Here is a 26,797-nt window from a genome sequence, read left to right as displayed (position 1 = left end):
ACTGTCACCACCTGAACTGCACCTGCCATGACAGCTCCCCTAAATGCCTGGATCAGATTCCTATGAGGTTTCTCTAACTCTTGTCCTCACTCCATCCACTCATTCTCCTTCCACCACAATGATTTCTCCTGCGTGTTGCAGTTCCCCTCTTTCCCGGTAAGTCCTCTCATGGTGCCCTTCCCCACACTCTCGAGGGCCTTCCAATCCCTGCGGTTTGGTGTTTGAAGACCTTCCTGGGCTGACTCCTACTTCTCTCTAGTTGTAGATCTTCCTCCACCATGTCCTGCAACTTCATCATGTCCCTCAATTATGCCACCCCGCCGCCCCAGCTCCTCCCCGACCTCACACAAGCTGTGCACTGTGTCTTCCTGGAGAGTCCCTTCTGTGCCTGCAGCCCTAACTTCTTCCTCCGGGTGCTATACATGCTCCAGGCCCACGTAAACACCACTTCCATTGGAACATTTCCGGACTCTCGCTCCAGTTCTCTTACAGGATGAGAGTCCCTCTTCTCTATCACCTGCTCCATCCCAATCACACTGTCCACTCTGTCTGACAGCTGCTATTCCACATGACCATGAGGCTTCTGTCTCATTCACGACGAAGCCCTGTGACCACCACAGAACTGCCACAAGGGTAATGAGCCAACAGATAGTATGTGAATGATAAAGCCTTTAGTCCCATACATGCATTATACCACATTTGTATGATGGAATAAAGTGTGGCCATTGACAGTTCTTAACAAAGATAACTCATGGAAGAACATTCGGAAAACATCCAGTTAAAGCAACTCATTATCAAAGAGAGTTAGGGTAAGATCCAATTTTAGCTTTCTGAAAAGGACATTAAAAAGAGAGGCTTCAAAGATATTCACCTAAAATTTAAAGCAGTTCTCTCTTGTAGATGGGATTATGGGGATTGTTTTGCTTTGAGCTCATTTGAGCATAGGTTCCTTTCATAGTCGTGTAAAAATTACAGAAGTTATTTAAAGTGCTACATACACTCTTAGGCCATCACAAAAGGGTGGACTGTGTCAAATGCAGTGGAAAGAGAAGTGGCAAATAGATCATCCAGGTGAATGCCCTGGGTCATGGTGACTGCAGGCATTGCTATTTGGGAGTTGAAAGTGAAGAAGGTACTATAAAAATGACCAACTATTCATAGAAACTATAACCAAATATAATTGGGGCGAGAAGAGTGGTAGGAAAATATCTCAAAAACTGGGCTACATTAACTAGGGAGAAGCATAAGCATCTATCTTCAGCTTCCTTTTATAAATAGGATATTAGCAGATGGAATTGGGTTGGAAAAACATGGTCCAAAAAAAAGGCTTATTTAATTAAAAATAAAATATGATAATACAATTACCAAAACATTCTTTTACTTTATGACTTTATTGTGTTCAACTTTGTCTCAGGCCTGGATCCCTTTGCATCCACTTAAAGATACTCCCAGGAACAGGAACTGAGGCCTAAATAGTTCAGAAGGTGGCTCAGGGCCCATGGTATTCTGGCACAAATTAGAGATAGAAATTTTACTTCATCTTCCTCCACGGTTGTGATCTAATGATGGGTGTCTGTAAGCAGATACTTCTGTGACAGGGAAATTATATTCACCCCTAGGATACTTATATTTTCATTGGAAAGGATCCTGTGTATTGAAGATTGCTTCTGGTGTGGAGAAGGAAGCTTTTAACAAAGAGACTTTCCCGCAAATGACAACTGTAAACCCCAGACAAAAAGAAAACTAAAAGCAACTCCCTCAAGGCTCTGGAAAATGAAGCAAAGTGGACAGGCTTTGGAGTGTGGTCAGCATATGGGGCAGCAGCCAGTGCAGGGTGAGACTGCTGTCTGAGGGACCCACCCCACGGACTAGGTAAAGGGAGGCTGAGACACAGCACTCAACCTGCTCTTTCCGAATGGGGGAACCTGGGAAGGAGCCCAGGCCAGATGCACCATGACGAATGAGGGAAGGCCCTAGAAAAGAAGAGAGGCAGAGAAGGGGATCCCCAAATTCTGGATAAGAACCCTGCCCATGTCTCCAGATGACCCCAGCACTGAAAGCAATCTCAAGTGTCTGAGGCCCTGCTTCCTGCAGGCTTTACTGAGTCTAGCCAGCGAGATCCACCTGCTTACTCTAGCGAACATTCCATCTCGGTTATACAGGAGTTCTCACTTCTATACAATGTTACTGTGGAACAGTTTCAAGATATTGACTCATTCACTCAATCAACAAATGTCTCATCTGTACTTAAGGGCTAGGTGTTCTAAGGACACAAAAACACATCAGCACCGCTGCCCACAAGGAGCCCAGAGCTCCCGAGGAGAAGTGGATAGAAAAGGATGCCCCAATCACAGTCACAGGGGGCAGAACTTGATCGCAGAGGAGTCGGGGCAGCAGAAAGAACATGGACTTCAGAGTCAGACAAACCTGGGTTTACATCTTGGGTCCCCTAGGACCTAACAGCCCTATTTATAAAGGGGTATGATAATATCTACCACCATGTATAACATCTACCACCTTGTGAAGCTGTTGTGAGGAGCAAATAGGGACGTGTGTTCCTCATTTACTCTCTATGGGCGCTGTTCCAAGCCCTGTATGTGCATGGGTTCTTTAATCCTTATAATCGTTCCATTAGGTATGTACTAATACTACCTTCACTCCATAGGTAAGGAAAATAAGGCATAGACAATTTAAGAAACTTCTCCAAGGTCATCTAGTGTGCATGATTAAACACAAATTCCAACTCTACTTGAACCTCAGCTGACTCCTAAATTACGCTTGATAGTAACTTGACAGTGCTAAACAATTGCTTAGCATACAGTAGACACCTAACAAATATTAGGTACCATCATTACTGTGATGCTTACTGCTGATGCTGTTGTTATTACTATGAGCCATTAAAAAAACAAGTAACAGGTGTCTGTTCACCACAGCCATTAAGATATCTGTTGCCCATAGCATAGTACCTGAGTTCAAGTCCCAGCTCTGGCTCCTAACTCCAGCTTCCTGCTAATGCAGATCCTGGACGGTGGTGGTAATGGCTTACACAATTGGGTTCCTCCACCCAAGTAGGAGACCTGAATTAAGTTCCTGGCTTCTGGCTTTGGGAGTGAACTAGCAGATGGAAGTGCATTCTCCACATATTTTCTCTCTCTCTCTCTCTCCCTCTCTCTCTCTCTCTCTCTCTCTCACACACACACACACACACACACTTAAAAAAAAGCTAGAAATAAACCCTTTAAAAAAAAAAAAAACAAGAAACAAGAACATGATATCTGAATTTTTAAAGGTAAAAAGTTATAGTAAAGCTAAATGATTGTCATGTGCAGATCTGGACACACATTATAAGAAATTGAATTTTGTGTCTATCTGGTAGGTATATTCGACCTCTTTTTAAAAGGAAAAGCATCAAGATACAATCATTCATTCATTCATTCATTCACCATTCATTAAGACAACTTCTGACTGCCACCTGCCAGCACTAAACTGGGTGTTAGAATGGTTCCCAAAAAAAACCATTTACTGGAGGTAAAGCTGAGTGACAGGACCAGTTACTCATTAAAAATTAGGATGACAAAGAGAAGATTTAGTCATTCACTAAGAGTTAGTGCAGCTGTTGCTCCTACTGCTAATGGAAAAAAAGCAAGCAAACAAAATTCTGTGCAGTTTTTATTTAAACAATCTCAGAGAAATCACACTATGTGAAAAAGACCAAAAAAAAGGAATAAAGAAAAGATAAATGTACAGTTATAAAACAAAAAATAATCATCATGCACCAAACAGAGAAATAAAATTTTACTTACACTTACTATGTCTTAATACCCTACTTTGCTTCCAAGAAATTAAACTAAATACCACTTGGAACTTCAGGGATCTCAGGGATCTTCAGGGATCTCTGTATTCCTAAATACAGTGGTGATTTAGGGACGTGCCAAATTCTAAAAGAATAAGAATGGCATGTTCTCCAGGCCTGTTAATTTTACGAGGACGTGTTGCACATTTCTTATGTAAAGACATGCAGTTTCCTACGGTCCTAAGAGAGTGCTTTCAGTAAGATCACATACATAAGGATACTGAAAAAAAGAAACCAAAATCTCTATGCCCAGAATTGGATCACTCCCAGAGCCTTACCGTGTCACACGCCCAGTTTATGAACATGCACATTATCTGTGAGATAACTTCCGTGTGTTGTTACTGCTGTAAATCCATATAAGATGGAAAGCATTGCCAGTGAAATCTGAGTTGGACAAAAGGCTTTCTAGGACTAGATTACTCGAGGCTATGAAACGCAGGAAAAACAAAATGGTTTGGATAAATCCTGGGTGCTTATTGCAAGGGATTTAACCCATGGGCCCTCTGGGCCAGACTGCAGGCTTGCCCTGGAGTCACTCAGAGGTTAGAAAATTTTTCTCTGCAAACATTACTTGAAGCAAGATGGATTTATTGACTCAGTAGGAAGCTCTTAAAGCTGATATATTTGAACCAAAGACTTTTAGGAATGGGGTTCCTCAATGGGAATGTGGATGGGTCAGTCCTCATTTTACCACGTGGAAACAAGGACTGGAAGAAGTAAACTGAGGACTTGCTTATATGATTTAAAGTGATACGCTTAATCAAGAATCTTCATCACAAGGGCTAACATTCAGCACTTACTCTTTGTGAAGCACAGAGCTAAGGGGTCTCTACTCTTCACACCAGCTTACGAGGCGAGCACTAGCATCTCCCTTGTGTTATGTATGAGAAGAATATGTCTTGGAGAGACAGAGCCTGTCAAAAGAGGCAGCTCCAGACTTCCAACCTTCGCAAGGCAACCCTGAGGACCAACTACAACCACTTGTTCTACTGCCGCATCCCTGGGCCCAGAATGAAGTCAGGTGATCTCCAGGCCAGAGAAAGGCACCAGCTCTTCACATGCGGTCACAGAGGCTTCCACGGCTGACACATCCAATGCTGAATTCTAATCGTTCCAGGACTGAAAGAAACATGTCCAAACTTACCCGACTGCAAAACGTGCCTTCGTGCTGACTGGTGCAAAGGCACTGTGCATCCATAACCTTACCATTAGTGGTAACTGTAGTGTCTTCTCGTAACTGTTTGTGAATGCACTGCATAAAATGATACTTTCTCAAATAGTGCATGAGATTCTCCCTTTGGTCTCGGGTTTCTCTAGGCCTCTGTAGTTGGTGGTTCTGTTGTATCAGGTGCACTCTATTCTGATGTGAACGGTCACACTCCCAGCTCCAACAAATGTCCTTCATTGCTGAAGGTGCCAACCAATGGCTTTCTTTTTCTTCTTTATGAATGTATGCGGTGTTCTACTTTAAATTTCTAGTGTGCAAGAATACGAGTTGAGATGCTGAAGTAAAGATGATGTCTGGATATTAGTATTCAGCTTTTATTTATATGCGTGTCTAAATATACTCCTACATTTAAATATCAATATGCAGTGATAGTAAGTATACATAATTAGACATCTTCAGAATTAAAATGCATTTAGTTGAAAAATTTAAGGATCTCAAAGTTCTAAATGAAACTTTGAGATAACTCCCAGGGTGCATGGCAGGTGCATGAGCAATGACACCAGACTCGGAATACTTACCTTTGGTGTGGTTACTCTCATTTCATAAAGTGGAAGCAAGGAAATACTTGTGATGTTTTTACTTGGCACTCTAATCACCCCCACTGGAACCAGAATCTGAAAGTACACGTCTCCAGTATGGATCCAGGGAAAGTGAAGTAGAAATTCAAAGACAAGACACAAGACATTGATGAGAAAAATCTCTGTGTGGGAGAACAGACAGCCCCAGAAGGAATGCAGGAGAGATTGGGACTGCACAGCCATCTTTTCAATGACTCACTCTGAACCTTGGGAAAGGGGCTAAAAAGAAGCCAGGAGTCAGACATAGTAGCCAGGAAGGAATCCAACCTCGGAGGGCCTGGCCCAGATGAGATGGAGAAAGATCTTTGAAAAGAAAAGGATGAAGGTGAGAAGGAGGGGAAAGAGCCATAATGTGGACACCCAGCGTTGAAAGTGCTACCAGAGGGTAAATCCAATTTTAATCGCTTTTTGCTCTGGAAGAGACTGTTGTAAAAGGATTTCACTGCACTTACAGACACACACACACACACACACACACACACACATGCAAGACAGAAAAGAAAGATTTTCTTGCTTCTTCAGACTTAAGTAGTGGGGGCATTTAGAAATTTTGGAACCCAAACACCTTGCCTCTTTTTTTAATCATGATGACGGTAAAAAGATAATCTTTAAATAAATAAGCATCATAGAATTTATCTTTAAAAACATACGTGTTTAGAGACATCACAGACAGTGGGTGCAAGCACAGAAGCCAACATGCCTGGGTTTTCACTATGAACTGTGTGGCTTCAGGCCTCAGTATCCCAATCTGGTAAGTGGAAATATTAATAGTATGTATTTCCTAGGTTTTAAAGATTTATTTATTTATTTGAAAGTCAGAGTTACAGAGAGGCAGAGAGAGAGAGAGAGAGAGAGAGAGGTCTTCCGTCTGCAGGTTCACTTCCAAAATGACCACAATAGCCAGAGCTGAGCCTATCCAAAGCCAGGAGCCTTTTCTGGGTCTCCCACATGAGTGTGGGGGGCCTAAGGACTTGGGGCATCTTCTACTACTTTCCAAGGCTATAACAGAGAGCTGGACTGAAAGTAGAGCATCTGGGACTTGAACCAGCACCCATATGGGATGCCAGCAATCAGGCAGTGGCTTTACCCACTACACCACAGCGCCAGTCCCAAATTGTTGGGTTTTATAATTGAGTTATTTACCAAATATTAATTAAACTCCTGGGAATAGAAAACACTACCTATAAATAGGGCATCTGGAGTAGGCAAGGGCAGAAAGATAAGTAAATACACTTCTCTCTTAGAATGGATAACACAGGGAAACAGAACAGAATCAACACAAACATCCAAAGGCAACATGGTAGAAAGGAGGTGGCAAAGAGCAGTGGCTGACTCATAACTCTAGAACATTCTGTGGATCTGAATTTCAAACTTGCTGCAACAACATAGCAAGGTGAGATGTGAGAAGGATCCGAAGGACACAGTGTTTTACAGATATTAACTACTACACCAGAACAGGCCAGTGAGAGAGGCTGTTTAAGAATGCCAGGCACCTTAAAATCAGTGCCATGCCGCAGCTGAGAAGCCAGAACATTGCTAGGAATCCCTTGAAATGCTCACCAAGTTCCTCTCTTCCCTGGGAGAGCAGCTTCTGAATGACAGTCTTCTGAGACAGACTGTTGAGAAATTTGTCTTTATCCTGTCTTCAATTTCAGAGCATTACCTTTCTCTCGGCTCTATCCAGGCAGCACAGAGGAACTGATAGGGCACTGATGGGCCACGGACAGGAAAGGAAGAGAAGGGTCCTTAAACCATTCCGTGGATACCCAAGGCTTAAATTACAATCTATAGGCCAACAACTCTGTGTTTGCACTTGGCCCAGACGTCTTCCAGATTCATACAGCATCTGTCCAGCTAACGTCTCCATCTAAACCTCCCAAGGGTCCCCCATATTCAATTCCAAAATAGAGCTCTTCTCCATTTTCTGTTTTTCCATCAATGGTACAACCAACTACCAAATCACAGAAGCCACAAATGGGCTCCCTCACTCTGCCCCCTGTTCACATCCCATCCTTCTCCAGCCCCTGCCAAAGACCTCTCAAACCCATCAGCTTCTCTGTTTCAAATCCTACCCTTCCATTCCTAAGAAGTCAACATACATGAGGGTACATCAAAAAGGTTGTTCAAAGTGGAATTATAAGTTTATTTCGATGCAAAAAAGGTTTTGAAATCTGTGCACAATTCTTTCATAAGATGCCTTTTCCATGAAGGCCCCTCACATCCGTGTGTGGGAGGAGCTGTGTCATATCCACTATCCCATCCCAGCACCTGGCACACATGAAGTGCTGAGCAATCTCTGTTAACCTGGGAAAGGAAGTATGAGCAGAAACAGAATCCCAGGGTTCAAGGCCGTCCTTTATTACCAGCTTGGTGGTATGCAAATCACTGCTTCCCTGAGCCTCGGAGTCTAACTTTCTGGTAATAATCAAAGCAATAAAAACAAAACACATTGGATTTGTCCAAGCTCTTTTACCAAACTCCCATTCAATTTCCTTTTGGCCTTGAAGCCTGCCCTTGACTAATGGCAAATCCTGCAGCCAGAGTTAGGTGGTAGCCTGTTCACCAAAGGAATGATCAAGTGTTCACAGGCAAATGACGATTGCTGCTAAGTGCTCAAAAATCAGCCTGGGTGATGTTTCCAAGTTTTCTTATTGAGCAAAGAGAGTGGAGCTTGCATTGCAAAAGAAGAGCAAATAGATGAGACCCCATCACCATGGTAACGTGTTCATCTCCAGCATACACAGCTAGACAAGAGACAGCTGGAGGTAGGGGGGATACAGCCATCTCACCCCTGCCCTTGCCCAAGAGACAACAACCTGCCCTTCTGTGATTGACATCTAATGCTTTAACATTTTTAAAAAATCATTTTTGGGACCAGTGCTGTGGCACAGTTAGATCACTGCCTGCAGTGCGCCATTTCCTGTCCCAGCAGCTCCACTTCCAACCCAGCTCCCTGCTAATGCAGCTGGGAAGGCAGCAGAAGATGGCCAAGTACTTGGGCTCCCGTCACCAACATGGGAAATCCAGCAGAATCTCCTGGTGCTGGCTTTGGCCTGGCCTAGCCCCAGCCATCTGGGGAGTGAACCAGTGGACAGAAGATCGATCTCTCTCTCTCCTCTCTCTCTCTCTCTGGGACAGCGCTGTGGAGTAGAGAATAAAGCTGCCACCTGCAGTGCCAGCATCCCATTTGGGCACCAATTCAAGTCCTGACTGATTCACTTCTGATCCAGCTTCCTACTAATGTGCCTGGAAAAGCAGCAGAGGATGGCCCAAGTGCTCGGGCCCCTACACCCAAGTGGGAAAGGCAAACAGACAGAGATTTTCCACTCACTGGTTCACTCCCCAAATGCCCACAACATGTGGGGCTGGGCCAGGCCAAAGCCAGGAGCCAGGAACTCTATCCAAGTCTCCCACATGGGAGGCAGGGACCCTAGAGACCCAACCAATCGAGTCATCACCACTGCTCCCCAAGGAATGTACCAGCAGGAAGCTGGAATCAGAAGTAGACCCAGGACCCTAATGCTGGCAACCAGATACAGGATGTGAGTATCTTAAAAGAATATGAAGTGGCTGATCAGGGCACAGTGCTGAGCACTGGAGTTACCAGGAGGGCCCATTGCCTTCCTCCAGCTTCTCAAGCAGGGCCATTCAGGGTAATTTTTAGTGCAGAAAAGTCCCCTGATGCACTCGGGCTCTACGTTTAATCTCTGCACAGGGTATGACTCTATTTCTTGTAGTTGTCAAAGTCACTTTTGTGGATCAGGAGCTTACAAGCTGGTCTTAAGGAGAAAAACCTCTAATATCATGTTATTCTTATATCATTAAAGGTTTAAAGTAATCCCTCCCATAATATCCCTCCAAGCATAAATGGAACAAAACTTCCTTAAAGGACAAACTCATTCCTGAACACCAGCTTGCTAGCTGAGGTTATCTGCCTGCTTTCTTTGGGTGCAGCTATGAAACTAACAGTAAAACTCTCTCGTAAAATAAAAGTAGCCCTAAAGATGCTAAATATGTGGCTTGAGTTTTCACAGACATTGTCAAGTTGATTTAAATACAAAAGCAGGTGAATTTCATATTGAATCCTTTTATGTGAATGTATCAAAAACCAATTCATGTATCAAAAACCAAACAATTTAAAGAAATAGGAATCTTAACAAGTAGAATTTCACCATTCGAAAGAGATTCTGCTTCTTTGTAGCTATCCATTTCTCAATGTGAAAATAAAAAGCACAGCAATTCTGAGAGCATAGCTAATATGCAAACATAACTTTCAGGTTACCCTAGCAGAGAGCTGAAAACAAGGGGACTATCTTCTATTTGTGCTTTATAAATGGAAAGCTTTCTTGTGCAGAGTTTTTCAGAAATTTAAAGTACAAAACTGATCAGTTTAAGCCTTAATGAAAATGAAAGGTGGCCCTGAAGTAATAAATAAGAGTTACCTTCTAGACACTGGCAGGTGAACCCACTGAGACTGGAAACGCAGGTGGCTCCATTTCTGCACGGGTCCAGGATACAATAATCAATCTTGGATTCACAAAGCTGTCCAGTGTAACCTGAATAAAACAAGATGTACATTTTATAAAGCGTTATCTTAAAGCCACTATGACCACCCCACGAACTGATGGACTCCAATGGTGTTGCCCAAAGAAAGCAGCAACCTTGACCTAACCCCCCACCCACTTCTTGATCTAATTTAGTTTTCAGTTAGAAATAATTATAGCAGTTTAGAATCACAACTGAAAAAATCATTTATTTTTCAAACTGTTTATTGTAAAAAGCATTAGAAAAATGGCTAGGTATTAAAACTTCTAATTTGTAATATTTTAGAGCTGGAAGAACCATCTGTGCTAATTCTGCACTCTCTCCCTTCATTCCAAAGATAAAGAGATTGTGGCATATATATAATGCTAAGCACGTTAATACATTATCCTCAATACTTATTTGAGTCACAAATCCAACTAAATTCTCAGTAAAGCAAGCCTCCCATGGTGATTTTATTGGATAATAACATAATCACACACATGGGATGGGAAATAAGGATGTAAATCTATTGGAACACCTGTGAAGCCAAAAAGTTTAAATAAATTCCAGATTTTTTTATCCGTTTTGAAAACAAAGACTGCCACAGAGACAAGTTTAAAAAATAACAAGCTAGCATATTTCTTATCTTAAAGTGAGAAATCAAAGAAAGTGGATTATGGAGGAATATTTGGGATAAATACAAGACTTAAAATAATGAGAGAAAAAGGTGCCCTTAGTCATGCTATTTGAGCGACAGGACCATTAATACCCTTGAGATAATCCCTCTCAGAAAGTTTTATGCATAGGTATTTTCTACACATTTATAATCATCCTGTAACATTTTATATATCTCTAGGATGGTTTTAACTACAGAAAAACTTATCTTCCTGAATTAGTAGTTCAGAGAGGCTGTCATTATTACTTGAATCTGAGATTTACAAAAATAAACCAATGATATTAGGTAAGAAATGATTTGTCTGAGCTTCAATTACCTGCCTAACTAGCATATATTATAGATTGTGGATGGAAGACAAACATTTGCACCCTACTGTTCTACAACCTTTGCTTTAAAACAATCCAGGGGTTCCAGGTGACTCATGAATACATGAACAGGACCAGAAAAGCCTATGGAATAAATATCCAATACCAGCATAAAAATCTATCCCATGACAGTGTATTTTAAGATTAAAACACTGTATTAAGAATACACTTTCAAATGAAAGCTCTAGATTCAAAACGAAAGAGAGGGCACTGTGTTCAGGAGTCTTTCCAATAATGAGGACTGGAGAAACTGTATCCACGTGCAGAAGAGTGAGTCCTGATACCGCACTCTACACCCATCTCTCACCGCATGCAAACACAACACGAAATGGATCACAGATCTAAACAGAAGACCAGAAACAACTAGAAGAAAACATGGAGGAGACCTTTGCAGGACATTGCAATCAGCAGATTTTTTTTTATCAGACTCCAAAAGCTCAGAAAAGAAGCAAAATAGATAAATGGGATTTCATAAAACTCAAGAGCTCCAGCGCAGCAAAGGAAATCCTCAAGAGAGTGAAGAGACAACTTACAGAACGGGAGGAGTAATTACAAGTCATACATCTGAAAGATGGCTAATAAATACTCCATGTAAGAACTAAATTCAGTAGCAAGCAAACAGTCCAATTTAAAAATGGGCAGTATCAGCTCTTGTCCTGATGGTTGATGCACAATGTAATACTTTATCCATTTTAGTATTTTTTTTGTTCTAGTACCATTGGTTGAACTCTGTAATTAACACACAATTATTCTTAGGTGTTTAAATTTTAACTGAAAAGTGATCCCTGTTAGGAATTTGGAAAACATTATGCTGAGTGAAATAAGCCCGTCCCAAAGGGACAAATACCACTTGTTCTCCCTGATAGGTGACACCGAACTGAGCACCAAAAAGGAAACCTGTTAAAGTGAAATGAACACTATGAGAAATGGTGACTTGATCAGCCCTCACCCTGACTGTTGATAAGCAACTTAATATGTTATCCCTCTTAGTACTTTTTTTGTTTGTTCTACTTAATACTTTTGGTTGAATACTGTAATCAATACACAATTCTTCTTAAGTGCTGAAACTTAACTGAAAAGTGATCACTGTTAAATATAAGAGTGGGAATAAGAGAGGGAAGAGATGTGCAATTCGGGACATGCTCGAGCTGACTTACCTCAAATGGTAGAGTTAGAAACATACCAGGGGATTCCAATTCAATCCCATCAAAGTGGCATGTACCAATGCCATCTCACTAGTCCCAGTGATCAATTTCTGTTCACAATTGATCATAATGATAGGACTAAGAACCAAAGGGATCACATAAACAAGACTAGTGTCTGCAAATATAACCAATAGAATAAAAAAAGGGAGAGAGCGATCCAACATGGGAAGCGGGATACACAGCAGACTCATAGAATGGCAGATGTCCTAAACAGCACTCTGGCCTCAGCATTAGCCCTTAAGGCATGTGGATCCGGCTGAAAAGCCCATGAGAGTATTTTAGGCATGGAAAGCCAAGACACTCTGGGGGAAAAAAAAAAAAAACACTAAATGAAAGATCTCCATGAGTGAGATCCCAGTGGAAAGAATGGGTCATCAAAGAAGGAGGTACCTTTCTCTGAAGGGAGGAGAGAACTTCCACTTTGACCATGGCCTTGTCTAAATATGATCAGAGTCGGTGAACTCAGGGGGCTTCCATAGCCTTGGCAGCTCATGACAAGAGCCTAGGGTGATTACTGATGCCATAAACAAGAGTGTCAATTTGTTAAGTCAACAACAGGAGTCACTGTGCACTTACTCCTCATTTAGGATCTTTGTCCTTAGTGTGCTGTACATTGTGATTTAATGCTATAACTAGTACTCAAACAGTAATTTTCACTTTATGTTTCTGTGTGGGAGCAAACTGTCGAAATCTTTACCTTAATGTATGCTAAACTGATCTTCTGTATATGAAGAGAATCGAAAATGAATCTTGATGTGAATGGAAGGGGAGAGGGAGTGGTTAAGGGGAGGGTTGCGGGTTGGAGGGACGTTATGGTGGGGAAGCCATTGTAATCCATAAGCTGTACTTTGGAAATTTATATTCGTTAAATAAAAGTTAAAAAAAAGAAAATAAATAAATAAATAAAAATGGGCAGTAGATTTAAACAGGCATTTCTCAAGTAAGGCATAAAAATGGCCAGAGTGTACATGAAAAAATATTCACTATCACTAATATTCAGAGAAATCATTGTCAAAACCACAGTTAGACATCATCTCACCCCAGTTAGGTTGGCTATTAACAAAAAGACAAAAGATAATAAGTTTTGGTGAAGATGTGGAAAAAAGGGAACAGCCATTGTGGAAAATACTATTGAGGTTTCTCAAAATAGGACTACCACATGATGTAATAATTCTACTACTGAAATGAAATCATCAGTGGAATTAATTATTAACCTGCACTCCCATGTTTACTGCAGCACTGGACACAAAAGCCAAGAAACGAATACAACCTAAATGTCCATCAACTGGATAAAGAAAAGGGGGTTTAGGTATACATGATGGAATACTACTCGAGTAGCCATGAAAAGGGATGGAAATTTACAACACAGAAGTAAATGAAGATCATCATTTTAAGTGAAATAAGTTAGGCACAGAAAGACAAGTACCACATGATCTCAGTTGAATGGAATATAAAAAAGTCAATCTCAAAGAAGTTGAAAATGTAACAGTGGTTGCCAGAGGCTGCTGAGTGTAGAAGGATGGGAAAGATGGAGAGAGGTTGATCAATGGGTACTAAGTGATAGTTCTGGTGCTCTATAGCACAATAGGGTGACTGCAATGACCAAGCACTGTGCATTCTGTAACGTGGAGGAAAGTCACTTAACACAGCATTATGCCTAAGGCACTCGGCATCACTCTCATCAACAAGCACGCGTGTAACATGAAGGAAAAACAACAGAAGATGATAGATAAGTAAATACATAGATACAGATATGGAGATAATTATAAAATAAAAGCCCTAAATACTCATCTATGTGTGGTTTATGCTTGGGCTGAAGGTGCCAATATATTATTGTAATCCTTGCCTTCAAAGGTTCTGCAACAAGGCTAGGAATGTGCATTCACGAAAAAGACAACTGAGTGCAAGCGGTAGCCTCCTGGCGGTGTGGCTTAAAGAATACAGATGGCATCATGAAACCCATCACTGAGAAGGCTTTCAATTGACCACAGAATCACACAAAACCATGAGTGACAGCCAGAGTCACCCAGGTGTCACCTTGCCAGGGCTCCATGTCCCTAAGGAATAGAATACAAAAAGAATGAGGATCTCCTGTGAACACAAAATCCTTCAAAGGAAACTTTAAGATCCACCTTCTTTGAATTTCTTTGGAAACTTCAAATGTATTTAAGCATAGGGAGACTAGCATATAAACTTCACATATCTATCCCCTCACTTCAATAATTATGAACATTTGGTGCATTTAATTTAACCTGCCCTCTCATATTTCCATATTTTCCCCATGAGGGTACCTTAAAGCAAATTTAATTTCACCTCTATATATTTCAATGTGTTCCTAACTCAAGGAAATATTTTAAAGATCACTTTTAATAGCCTCTTTAATTAATGTTCAGTTCCATTTATAAATTTAATTAAACACTTTAACCATATCTATCATTATCAACAATTTTAAGAACAACTGTCTGATAATACACAAATCTTCCCAAGCACTTATTTGTTCTCAAAGATCTTATAAATGAAACATAAAAGTAAGAGAATCTGAAGTTCTGTTAAATGTGTCAAGACAGTGTGCAAGGTTAGTAAGATTTCAATGTAGGGGACAAATTCAAATGTGTGGGTAATGGAGGTTGCCATAACTATTGGAGGATCCCACTAGCATTTATCGGATGAAGATGAAGTTTTACTGTAGCTGAGAAGGTTGAATATAACAGTGTTACACTTAAATGCCAATAATCCCCAATGAAAAACAGTGGCCCAGAATCAACAACAAATAGTCACTGCTCTGTGGGGAGCAACCTGGACTAGACTGAGTTACTGGAATTAAGACTTATTCTATGCATCTGCTCTCCCACAATATGGCGCTGGGAGAGAAGTAAACAGCTTCCGCACAGCTGCCTCCAGTTCAACCAATAAACTGTAGGACTTGCTACTGATTGGAGGAGAGCAGCGTACTCGGCGTGTGGGCAGCCGAGTTAGGATTGGCGGAGGAGGACTATAAAGGAGGAGAGAGACGGCATGCACCAGGAACATCTAAGGGGAACACCTAAGGGGAACACCTGTGCAGCCCCCGAGAAGAGCCGGCCGGCGGTGTGCCGCTCCCCTGCGGAAGTGGGGAATGTGGCCAGGGGGAACTGCCCTTCCACGGAGGTGGAAGGGATAGTAGCCAACCCGGGAAGAACCAGCAGCAAACCCGGGGAGGGCCGAGCAGACGAAAGAACAGCGCAGGGTCCTGTGTCGTTCCTCCACGAAGAGGGGGAGCGACATAATGGTGCCGTGACTCGGATATGAAGCCTAGGCAGGGTTTAGTGTCGTTCCCCCATGAAGACGGGGAGCGACACTGCTCTTCCTGAGGTCTAAAGTCTTTAAAGATTTTTTTAAATAAACTGTTTAAATTTAGATTTAAATTTTCAAAGCAAAAGCTGTGAGGTAGTCCAAAGAGTTCCCATATCCCCCACATTTGTCCCAGGAAACATGGAACTATGAAGAAAAGGACTATGTATAACTAGCTGGACCTGAAGCAAATGATAATGTGGACATGGCTACGGTTCAGTGTCCCTACAGATGAAGACACACAGAGGCATGTGGGAATGACGGGGAGGAGGCGGGAGGTCAGGCTGTTTATGAGAGACCAGCTCCACTGAGTATCCTTAGGTGAAATTGGCCAGTATGGTCAGCAAGAAGCAGCTTTAGATCTATGGCTGTACATCTACACCAAGACCCGAGGCTTGTCCACACCAGGATCCAGGCTCCTCAGAACCATCCAGGAATTGCTACTGTCCTCAGTGGAGTCTCTAGTAGAACGTTCCAAGGGCACTGCAGTTGAAAGCTCTCCTCCTGAAGCCGACTGGGGCCAGCCCTGGGAGAACCGTGGCAGAGAAGGAAGCATGTGCATCTCTGACTGGACTGAGGGGCTGAGATACCAGAGTCTTTTCTCAGATCCCCAGAGAGCACTGACTTAACTGAGGTTGTCAGACAAATCACCGATGCTGATTTCTATGTAATACTCCACACCTGATAACTGAGACTTCTGCAAATCATCTTTCTTGTGTCTTCAATTTTCCTTCCATCTCATAACCAGAGTCGAAATAATATGAGTGGCTGCTAGGAAATCCAATGACAAAGGCTTTGCCCTGGTCCTTTCTTCCATCCTTCTGAAAGTTCACCTCTTCCCTAGAGAATAGTAACAACATCAACTGTGTGTAACAAGTCCTTATCCTACCAAAGCAGTGACACATACAGGGCCAATGCTGCAAAAAGAAAGGGAATATGTGCTAGCCTTGTTGTGTGTTATGAGAAGATTTGCTGTAACACACACACACACACATATACACACATTCATACACACACTCATGCATTCATACACACTCACATAAATACACACTCACACACACATACTCATACATACACACACATACTCCTACACACACACACACACATTCACACACACTCATACACACATATACACATATTCATACACACACATCACACACTCACACATACATAAACACTCACACACACACATACACACATATACACATATTCATACACACACACATCACACACTCACACACACACATACACATACTTATACACTCACCCACACACTCACATTCACACACACACATTCACACACACTCATACACACATATACACATATTCATACACACACATCACACACTCACACATACATAAACACTCACACACACACATACACACATATACACATATTCATACACACACACATCACACACTCACACACACACATACACATACTCATACACTCACCCACACACTCACATTCACACACACACATTCACACACACTCATGCACACATATACACATATTCATACACACACTCATGCATTCATACACACTCACATACATACACACTCACACACACATACTCATACATACACACACATACACTCACACACAAACACATACACACATACTCATACACACACACATTCACACACATACACTCTCACACACACATACTCCTACACACACATACACATTCACACACACACACACACTCATACACACATATACACATATTCATACACACACTCATGCATTCATACACACTCACATACATACACACACATACTCATACATACACACACATACACTCACACACACATTCAAACACATACACACATACACTCTCACACACACATACTCCTACACACACATACACATTCACACACACACACGCTCATACACACATATACACATATTCATACACACACACATCACACACTCACACATACATACACACTCACACACACTCACACACATACTCATACATACACACACATACACTCACACACATTCAAACACATACACACATACTCATACACACACACATTCACACACATACACTCTCACACACACATACTCCTACACACACATATACACACTCATACACACATATACACATATTCATACACACACACATCACACACTCACACATACATACACACTCACACACACACATACACATACTCATACACTCACCCACACACACACATTCACACACACACAAGCATTTCAGCCTTAAAAGCCTATGCTATAAGTTCCCAAGTGAAAGACTGACAAGACACAAAGAGAAGCCCACACAAAGGCACAGAAAAGCTGTGGATGTCACTGATACGCTCCTTTGATGCTCAACAGTGACAAACGTCCTTCCTTCTGGTTCCGGAGTACAAGACGAATACCAGTCACCGTCAAAGTCCCTTTCCTTTCAGCTGATGCCATAGCTCCTCCTCACAGCCGGACCATAAGCATGGTCACAACCTATTCCCACTGCCCAGAGCCTGTTCCCAGACAACATTGCCTGGGACTCCAGCAGGGGTCTCCAGCCCATGCCTTCCCATCCACCTCGCCTCCTCCACTCCATCCTCTCCATGAATCAAAGACAGGAGAATCGTCCCAGATACCGAGGTCTTGTGAGACAGCCAAGCAGCCCCGGAGGCCTTCTAAAGATAGAATTTATATCTCATTTTCCAATACTTAAAACCTTCCAGTGATTTCCCAAAGGGTTAGGAATAACCCCTAAAACTTCGCCCTCCCACTAAAAGGCGGATCTGGCCTCGCCTCTTCATCCTGGCCCACTCTCCCCACTGACCACAAGGCTCCACCACCTGGGGCCTTGTCCTGTCCCATGTTGGCCAAGCTCCCTCCTCACAGATCTTAGCACCATTTTCACACTGTGGCCCCAGGGATGACCCAGGACGTGAGCAGATTCAACTCTCATGGACTGGCCCTGCAAAGAAGGCGGCGGCAAGGACCTGAAGTTGTCACGTAAGGGAGAAGTTCCTGGGAAAGGCAGCATGGACATTGTTGGGGGCCACTTGTGGAATTGTGTTGGAATTTCATCTGCAAAATCAGAATCAGCACAGGAGAAGTTACATACAGCGTGGAAGACCAAGCAAACGTGTAGTAAAGTCACCTCTAGTGCCAGGTTGGGGAGACACAAAAATGGCAGGAAAGCTTAAAAAAAAAAAAAAAAAAAAGGTACCAGATGCAATTAAGTAGGGAGAAAAGTTTACTCCAGCAATTTAAAAAAAATTTTTTTTACTTGAAAGGCAGAGTAGGAGAGAGAGAAATAGAAATCTGCCCTCCACTTGTTCATTCCCCAAACAGCCACAATGCCTAGACTGGGCCAGGCTGAAGTCACAAGCCAAGAACTCCATCTAGCAATCCCACATGGCTAAAGAGCCAAGCACTTGGGCTATCTTCTGCCACGTTTCCACGTACATTAGCAAAACAGAGCTGGAACAGAAATGGAGCAGTCGGGATTGAAACCAGCATCCATATGGGAGGCCAGAGTTGCAGGTGTGGCTTAACCCACTACACTACAACTCTGGCCCCTTGCTGCAGCCTTAGTATAGGGGCATACAAATAATATCAGAACAAGGAGGTGGTGACGACTCTGGAATCCAAGGACTGTGGATTCTGCCATCAGACCCTTTAGGAGAGTGTGGCCTTAGAGTTAGCTGTTCTTAGATGGTATCACCTATGTGCGCTCATCACAAAGATGGGAAGAATCACGCCGGCGCCGTGGCTCAATAGGCTAATCCTCCACCTTGCGGCGCCGGCACACCGGGTTCTAGTCCCGGTCGGGGCGCCGGATTCTGTCCCGGTTGCCCCTCTTCCAGGCCAGCTCTCTGCTATGGCCAGGGAGTGCAGTGGAGGATGGCCCAGGTGCTTGGGCCCTGCACCCCATGGGAGACCAGGAAAAGCACTTGGATCCTGGCTCCTGCCATCGGATCAGCACGGTGCGCTGGCTGCAGCGGCAGCCATTGGAGGATGAACCAACGGCAAAGGAAGACCTTTCTCTCTCTGTCTCTCTCTCTCACTGTCCACTCTGCCTGTCAAAAATAAAAAAAAAATTAAAATTAAAATTAAAAAAAAAGATGATTATAAAAAAAAAAAAACAAAGACTGGAGATTCCTCAGAAACCTGAAGATAACCCTACCGTTCGACCCAGCCATCCCACTCCTTGGAATTTACCCAAAGGAATTTAAATTGGCAAACAAAAAAGAGGTCTGCACCCTAATGTTTATTGCAGCTCAATTCACAATAGCTAAGACCTGGAACCAACCTAAATGCCCATCAACGATAGACTGGATAAAGAAATTATGGGATATGTACTCTTTAGAATACTATACCGCAGTAAGAAACAACGAAATCCAGTCATTTGCAACAAAATGGAGGAATCTGGAACACATCATGCTGAGTGAAATAAGCCAGTCCCAAAGGGACAAATACCATATGTTCTCCCTGATCGGTGACAACTGACTGAACACCAAGAGAAGAAACCTGTTGGAGTGAGGTGGGCACTATGGGAAACGGTGGCTTGATCAGCATAGCCCTGACTGTTAATGAACAACTTAATACATTATCCCTCTTAGTAGTTTTTTTTATCTGTTCTACTTAATATGACTGGTTTAGATCTGTAATTGATGCACAGTTATTCTTAAGTGTTGAAAATTAACTGAAATGTGATCCCTGTTGAACATGGTGGTGGGAATGGGAGAGGGAAGATATGTATAATTTGGGACATGCTCAGGCTGACTTGCCCCAAGTGGTGCAGTTGGAAGCATACCAGGGGATTCCAATTCAATCCCATCGAGGTGGCATGTACCAATGCCATCTCACTGTTCCAGGTGATCAGTTTCAGTTCACAGTTGGTCATGGTGGAGGGACTGGGAGTCAAAGGGAGCACATAAGCAAGTCTAGTACCTGCTAACGCTAACCGATGGAGTAAATAAAGGGGAGAGTGATCCAACATGGGAAGTGAGATACTCAGCAGACTCATAGAATGGCAGATGTCCTAAATAGCACTCTGGCCTCAGAATCAGCCCTAAAGGCATTCGGAGCTGGCTGAAAAGCTCATGAGAGTATTTCAGGCATGGAAAGCCAAGACACTCTGGCAAAAGATCTCTGCGAGTGAGATCCCAGTGGAAAGAACAGGTCTTCAAAGAAGGAGGTACCTTTCTCTGAAGGGAGGAGAGAACCTCCACTTTGACTATGACCTTGTCTAAACAAGATAAGAGTCGGAGAACTCAGAGGGCTTCCATAGCCTTGGAAACTCATGACTGGAGCATAGGGAGATTACTGATGCCATAGACAGGAGTGTCAATTGGTAAAGTCAACAACAGGAGTCACTGTGCACTTACTCCTCATGTAGGATCTCTATCCTTAATGTGCTGTACATTGAGATTTAATGCTATAACGAGTACTCAAACAATATATTTCACTTTGTGTTTCTATGGGGGTGCAAACTGTTGAAATCCTTACTTAATGCATACTAAACTGATCCTCTGTAAAAAAAAAAAAAGAAGAAAAAAAAGAAATTATCAATTCCCAACTTGACTCTCACTGGGATTAAACATGACAATAGGTCTGCTCTGATTTCATCATCATTTTAAAAAAAATCATCTATTATTTTTCACTTTATGTTTCTGTGTGGGAGCAAACTGTTGAAATCCTTACTTAATGTATACTAAGCTGATCTTCTGTATATTAAGATAATCAAAAATGAATCTTGATGTGAATGGAAGGGGAGAGGGAGTGGGAAAGGGGAGGGTTGTGGGTGGGAGGGACGGTATGGGGGGGAAGCCATTGTAATCCATAAGTCGTACTTTGGAAATTTATATGCATTAAATAAAAGTTTAAAAAAAAAAAAAAAAAAAAAAAAAAAACAAAGATGGGAAGAATCGCACAGAGGCCCAGGACTTGTGAGACAGCCAGGAACTTCTCTCTCAGAATATGCTACTCACTTGGGTCAAGAATTGCAACTGTCTTAGAATAACAGAACTTGTCTGTGGATGATTGGGGCCCAGTAATCAGAAAGAGGAAAAAACACGTGTGGAGACGAGGAGCAATAACACAGGCCAAGTCCTTGGTGTTTGGGTCTGCACCTGCTGGGATGCCCAGAACTATTAGGATTGTGAAGACGTGGTGGATGAGAGAATCTGTCAGTCCTGGTTATTTTAAAATTTAATTTATAAATTATAATTAATAAAAATTACATTTTAGGGGCAGCACTGCAGTGCAGTGGGTTAGCCAAGGCCTGCAGTGCCGGTATCTCAGATGAGCAGATTCCAGTCCCAGCTGCCCCTCTTCCAGCTCCCCACTGACACACCTGGGAAAGCAACGGAGGATGCCTCAAGTACTTGGGGCTCTGCACCAACACGGGAGACCCAGAAGAAGCTCCTGGCTCCTGGTTTCAGCCTGGCCAAACCCTGGCCATTGCAGCCAGTTGGGGAGTAAACCAGCAGATGAAAGACACCTTTCTTTCTTTCTCTCTCTCTCTCTCTCTCTCTCTCTCTCTCTCTCTCCCTCTCCCTCTGCCTCTCTCTCTGTAACTCCAACTCTCCAATAAATAAATAAATTTTTTAAAAATTAATTTTTACCGGCCATCTTAAGTTGGAAGACACGTTTAAATCAAGGCACACTGGGGTGTTCAACAGAGGATCACTGTAGTTTCTGAGTTTAATGTTCACAAAGCAGCAAACACAAAAGCCAAATTCAGAGTCCTGCCCGAGCCATTCTAGGGCAGCAGCAACCACACCCCACGACCCCATCATGGCTTTGCATAGCTATTCCCTCTGATGAATCCTTCCAGGGCCACCTGGCTCCTCAGTCAAGTCCAAGTTCAGGCCCCATCTGTTCAGACCTTGACCGCTTGCCTTCCCTTGCTCTCCAACTTGGCGTTTATTTCCATTTGACAACACACACATAGACTTGGTACCTTCCCACAAAAAGGTGCCATCCAGGGAGCCCCTTGTGTGCGCCTGGGGCTCCTGAATGCCTGATAGGATATTTACTATGCTTATCATTGCATGAGATTTCTTTCTTTTTTTCTGTTTGTTTTGGTGTCCTTTCAAGAGCATAAACTCCCTGAGAATCAGGACTTGGTCTGCCTTAATCTTTGGACCCTCAATACATAAACATCTCCTGGCACAAATGTTTGTCAAAGGCATGAATCTATTTTCTTAAAGGTTTTTCCCTAAGTTCAGCTAAATATTTCAAGTTAAATTTTGTCTCTCCCTAAGCAAGGGTACCTAGAACAACCTGGGAGAAGGATGCTAGGAGCTGTTCTTCTTCCTAATGCATGTTAACATCAATACGTTGCTTTTAAAATAAAAAGTGATTATCTCAAAATCATGCTGCCAAAATCACCTTGTGTGCAAACAAAGCCTGTGTCCTCAGTTTGAGAAACACGGGCATGAAGAGTTGCCTTGCTAAGGGGCCTCTCCCTCCCCAGTCAGACTGGGGTGAGTGGAGGATTAACTGACTCTCTTCTGAACTTCAATCTCCTGCCTCTCCAACTGGTGTTGGGAGCTTCTAACAGGTCCCACATCATGGGAAATTAACAAGGAGGAAACAAAACGCTTCATCCTTTTCTCCCCTAACTTCCCCTCCTGAATTTAGTTCTGTAGGGCACTGGTTATCACCCAGGGTGGTCCTCTCCCCAGGGTTCATTTGGCAAAGTCTGGAGAAACCGCTTATTACCATATCTCCAGGGGTGCTATGGCACCAGTGGGCAGAGGCCAGGCATGCTGCCAAGCATCCTGATTCACAAGAAAGCCCCTACAACTAAGAGCCACCCAGTCAAAATGTCTACTGCAAGGGTGGCAAGCCCTGCTTTAAGTCAATGGGACCTTGGTCCTTTGGACTCAAACCCTTGGTTTTTGCCCAAAGGCCTCTTATCTTCCCTAAAACAGAAGCCACTGCTTTCTGAAGCACAGAAGCAGCCAGTTGAGAACACTGCTACCAATCAGAATCCTTAGGAATAGTTGTAACTTCTAGCAAATTAAAGACCATTTTAAAGTAAAGTGATTCTAAACACTTTGTCACTGTGGAATTTATTATTGTGACAGTCAATGAATCAGTAAAAATAATTGGTTCAAAAATAGATGAGGGGGCTGTGCTGTGGCAAAGCAGAATAAGACACCACTCGCGACACCAGAACTTCCTATGGGAATGCCAGTTCAAGTCCTGTCTTCTCTGCTTCTAATCCAGCTTCCTACTAATGTGGCTGGGGAGGCAGTGGACGATGACCTAAGTACTTGGGGGCCTGGCACCCACGTGGGAGACCAGGATAAAGTTCCTGGCTTCTGGCCTCAGCCTGGCTTGGCGCTGGCTGTCGTGGCCATCTGGGCATTAAATCAGCAGACAGAAGACCTTCTCTATCTCTCCCTCTGTCATGCTCACTCAGCCTATCAAATAAATAAATAATCTTTAGAAAAATAGATGACTATTGGAAATACTGATCTATCCTCCTAGGGGGTCACAGAGGTTTTACTGTCTCTTTGAAGAACATTCTAGTATGACACGGATATAAGAAAAGTGGTGATTCAGGAAGTACATAGCAAGGACGCCTTTTGAGGACATATGGTACCACTGGGAAAATTAAACTGAGGCTTAGTGCTTTTAAAGCAGTTTGGCTATGAGCAGTGATGCTAGCTGAAACACAGCACATGTATTAGCAAGGGAAGGCTTAGAGAATACATTTACTTAAAGGACAAAAGGTAGGAGCTGATCAGATACCTTTAAGGAAACGCATTAAATTATAAATCCATTCAGTGGGTGTTAACAGATTACATTTGGACTAATATCAATTTGGAGTATTTGGTTTCACATTATTTTGTATTTAGTTGTAAAATATAAATGAAAATTCATTAGCTTATGAAGAGAGAAGGTTTCCCTATGACTACCTAATGCCTTGGAGAAAACCATATCAAAGTAGAATCTGAATTTCTAGAAATATAATTTTTAAAACACTACCCTGTTCACCCCACATAGCATAATCTTTACTGCCTATAACCTTCAAATGAAGGAGAGCCTTCCAGAGGTCAGTGGAAATCACATGAAGTATAAGCAAAGGTGGCTAAATGAATCAGACTATCAACACACACACACACACACGCACGCACACACATGCACGCATGCAATGCAATTAATCAGCTGCATTTTTAAATGCAATCCCCATTGCTGCACAATTGGTTTTAGGACGTTTATTGCACAATGTCTCTACTGAAACAGAGATGACTTTCCTCCATGCTGCTTTGGCTGTGTGAGGTGGAATCTAATTGCTTCTTCGGAGAGCTGTCCTGAAAGCTTCCAGCGTGGGGATTGTGGTGGGAGCTATTTTTAACACTCCTGCTCTTTTTATAGTCTGGTCTGTGCAGGGAAGTGAAGCCGCTGGATTCAGATGGAAAGCCTGATGCTACCAAGAGAAGCCACCAGTCTCAGCTCTCACCCTCGAGGGATGTGAGCAGCCGGCCCCAGGGCCTCAGGCACTGCTGCTGAAATGGAGCGCCTAATATTAGCACAGGGAAGCAAGAAATAAATAGCAGGAATCTGTACACCTCCAAGACACTCTGTCTCAGAGGCATCCAATTTCAAAGTCGAAAGGCAGAAATCACTCAACAGGAGACACCAGTGAGATCCACTGGCAGGAGGAACACGGGCACATCTGGACAAATGCAAACATGATTTTAAAACCAAGGCAAAGAAGGAAAGCTCTGTGAGGCCGATCTGTGAAAGGCGATCAGTAAAATACAATTAAAATGAGAAAGTGAGAGAAAGCTGATTCAGCAGAATTAGAAAAATGAATCTCAAGGCTAGCACAAAAGGAACCACATCCAATAAGCAAAGAGGCAGGAGACACAGCTTCACTGACAATGGCTTGGGGAGTAAAGGATGTGGGATGGTAACACAGTGATCAGATATGAGTGCGGGCACACAGGGACTGACTTTGACCCTCATTTCTGTAAGAGGTGAAATGAGCAAAATAATGGCTCACATACAGAAATCAACCAACAACAGATGCTGAAGAGGATGTGGGGGAAAAGGGACACTAACCCACTGTTGGTGGGAATGCAAATTGGTTAAGCCACTATGGAAATCAGTCTGGAGATTCCTCAGAAACCTGAATATAACCCTACCATTCAACCCAGCCATCCCACTCCTTGGAATTTACCCAAAGGAAATTAAACTGGCCAACAAAAAAGCGGTCTGCACCTTAATGTTTATTGCAGCTCAATTCACAATAGCTAAGACCTGGCGTCAACCCAAATGCCCATCAACAGTAGACTGGATAAAGAAATTATGGGACATGTACTCTATAGAATACTATACAGCAGTCAAAAACAATGAAACCTGGTCATTTACAACAAAATGGAGGAATCTGGAACACATCATGCTGAGTGAAATAAGCCAGTCCCAAAGGGACAAATATCATTTGTTCTCCCTGATTGGTGACAACTACCGAGCACCAAAAAGGAAACCTGTTGAAGTGAAATGGACACTATGAGAAACAGTGACTTGATCAGCCCTTGCCCTGACTGCTGATGAACAACTTAATACTTTATCCCTTTTAGTACTTTTTTTGTTCTACTTAATACTATTGGTTGAACTCTTTAATTAACACACAATTATTCTTAGGTGTTTAAATTTAATTGGAAAGTGATCCCTGTTAAATATAAGAGTAGGAATAAGAGAGGGAGGAGATGTACAATTTAGGACATGCTCAATCGGACTTGCCCCAAATGGTGGAGTTAGAAACGCACCTGGGGTAACACCTTTTAAGTCCTCTGTCCCTTCTTGCTTGAGCAGGCGTTCTGATTCAGCCACAATGGCGTATCTGCAGAGAGGTCCTCAAACCTGGGTGTGGGGTGGGGCATGGGCAATGTGCCTCTGAAGACAGAATGAGAGCTCCCGTCCTCCGCACCTCCTCTTTCTCAGTAGTGCTCAGAGGCTGCCAACTGCCCCTTATGACTCGCCTATTCTGTGCTAGTGTGCATCTCTGTGTGCATGTGGGCACATGTGTGTATGTGTACACACGTA

General features: G+C 42.8%; 1 protein-coding gene across 1 annotated transcript in view; it reads right to left on the bottom strand.

The window, feature by feature from the left end:
* DNER (delta/notch like EGF repeat containing) overlaps positions 1–26,797 on the bottom strand; it is a 426,443-nt gene that overhangs the window by 117,678 nt on the left and 281,968 nt on the right. The window contains exon 7 of the mRNA XM_008259280.3: positions 10,102–10,215. Within this exon, the coding sequence (XP_008257502.2) occupies positions 10,102–10,215 (114 nt within the window). The remainder of the gene's footprint in view (positions 1–10,101; positions 10,216–26,797) is intronic.

Source organism: Oryctolagus cuniculus, chromosome 3, assembly GCF_964237555.1.
Source record: "Oryctolagus cuniculus chromosome 3, mOryCun1.1, whole genome shotgun sequence".
NCBI lineage: Eukaryota > Metazoa > Chordata > Mammalia > Lagomorpha > Leporidae > Oryctolagus > Oryctolagus cuniculus.
This window is presented reverse-complemented; position numbering and strand designations above follow the sequence as displayed.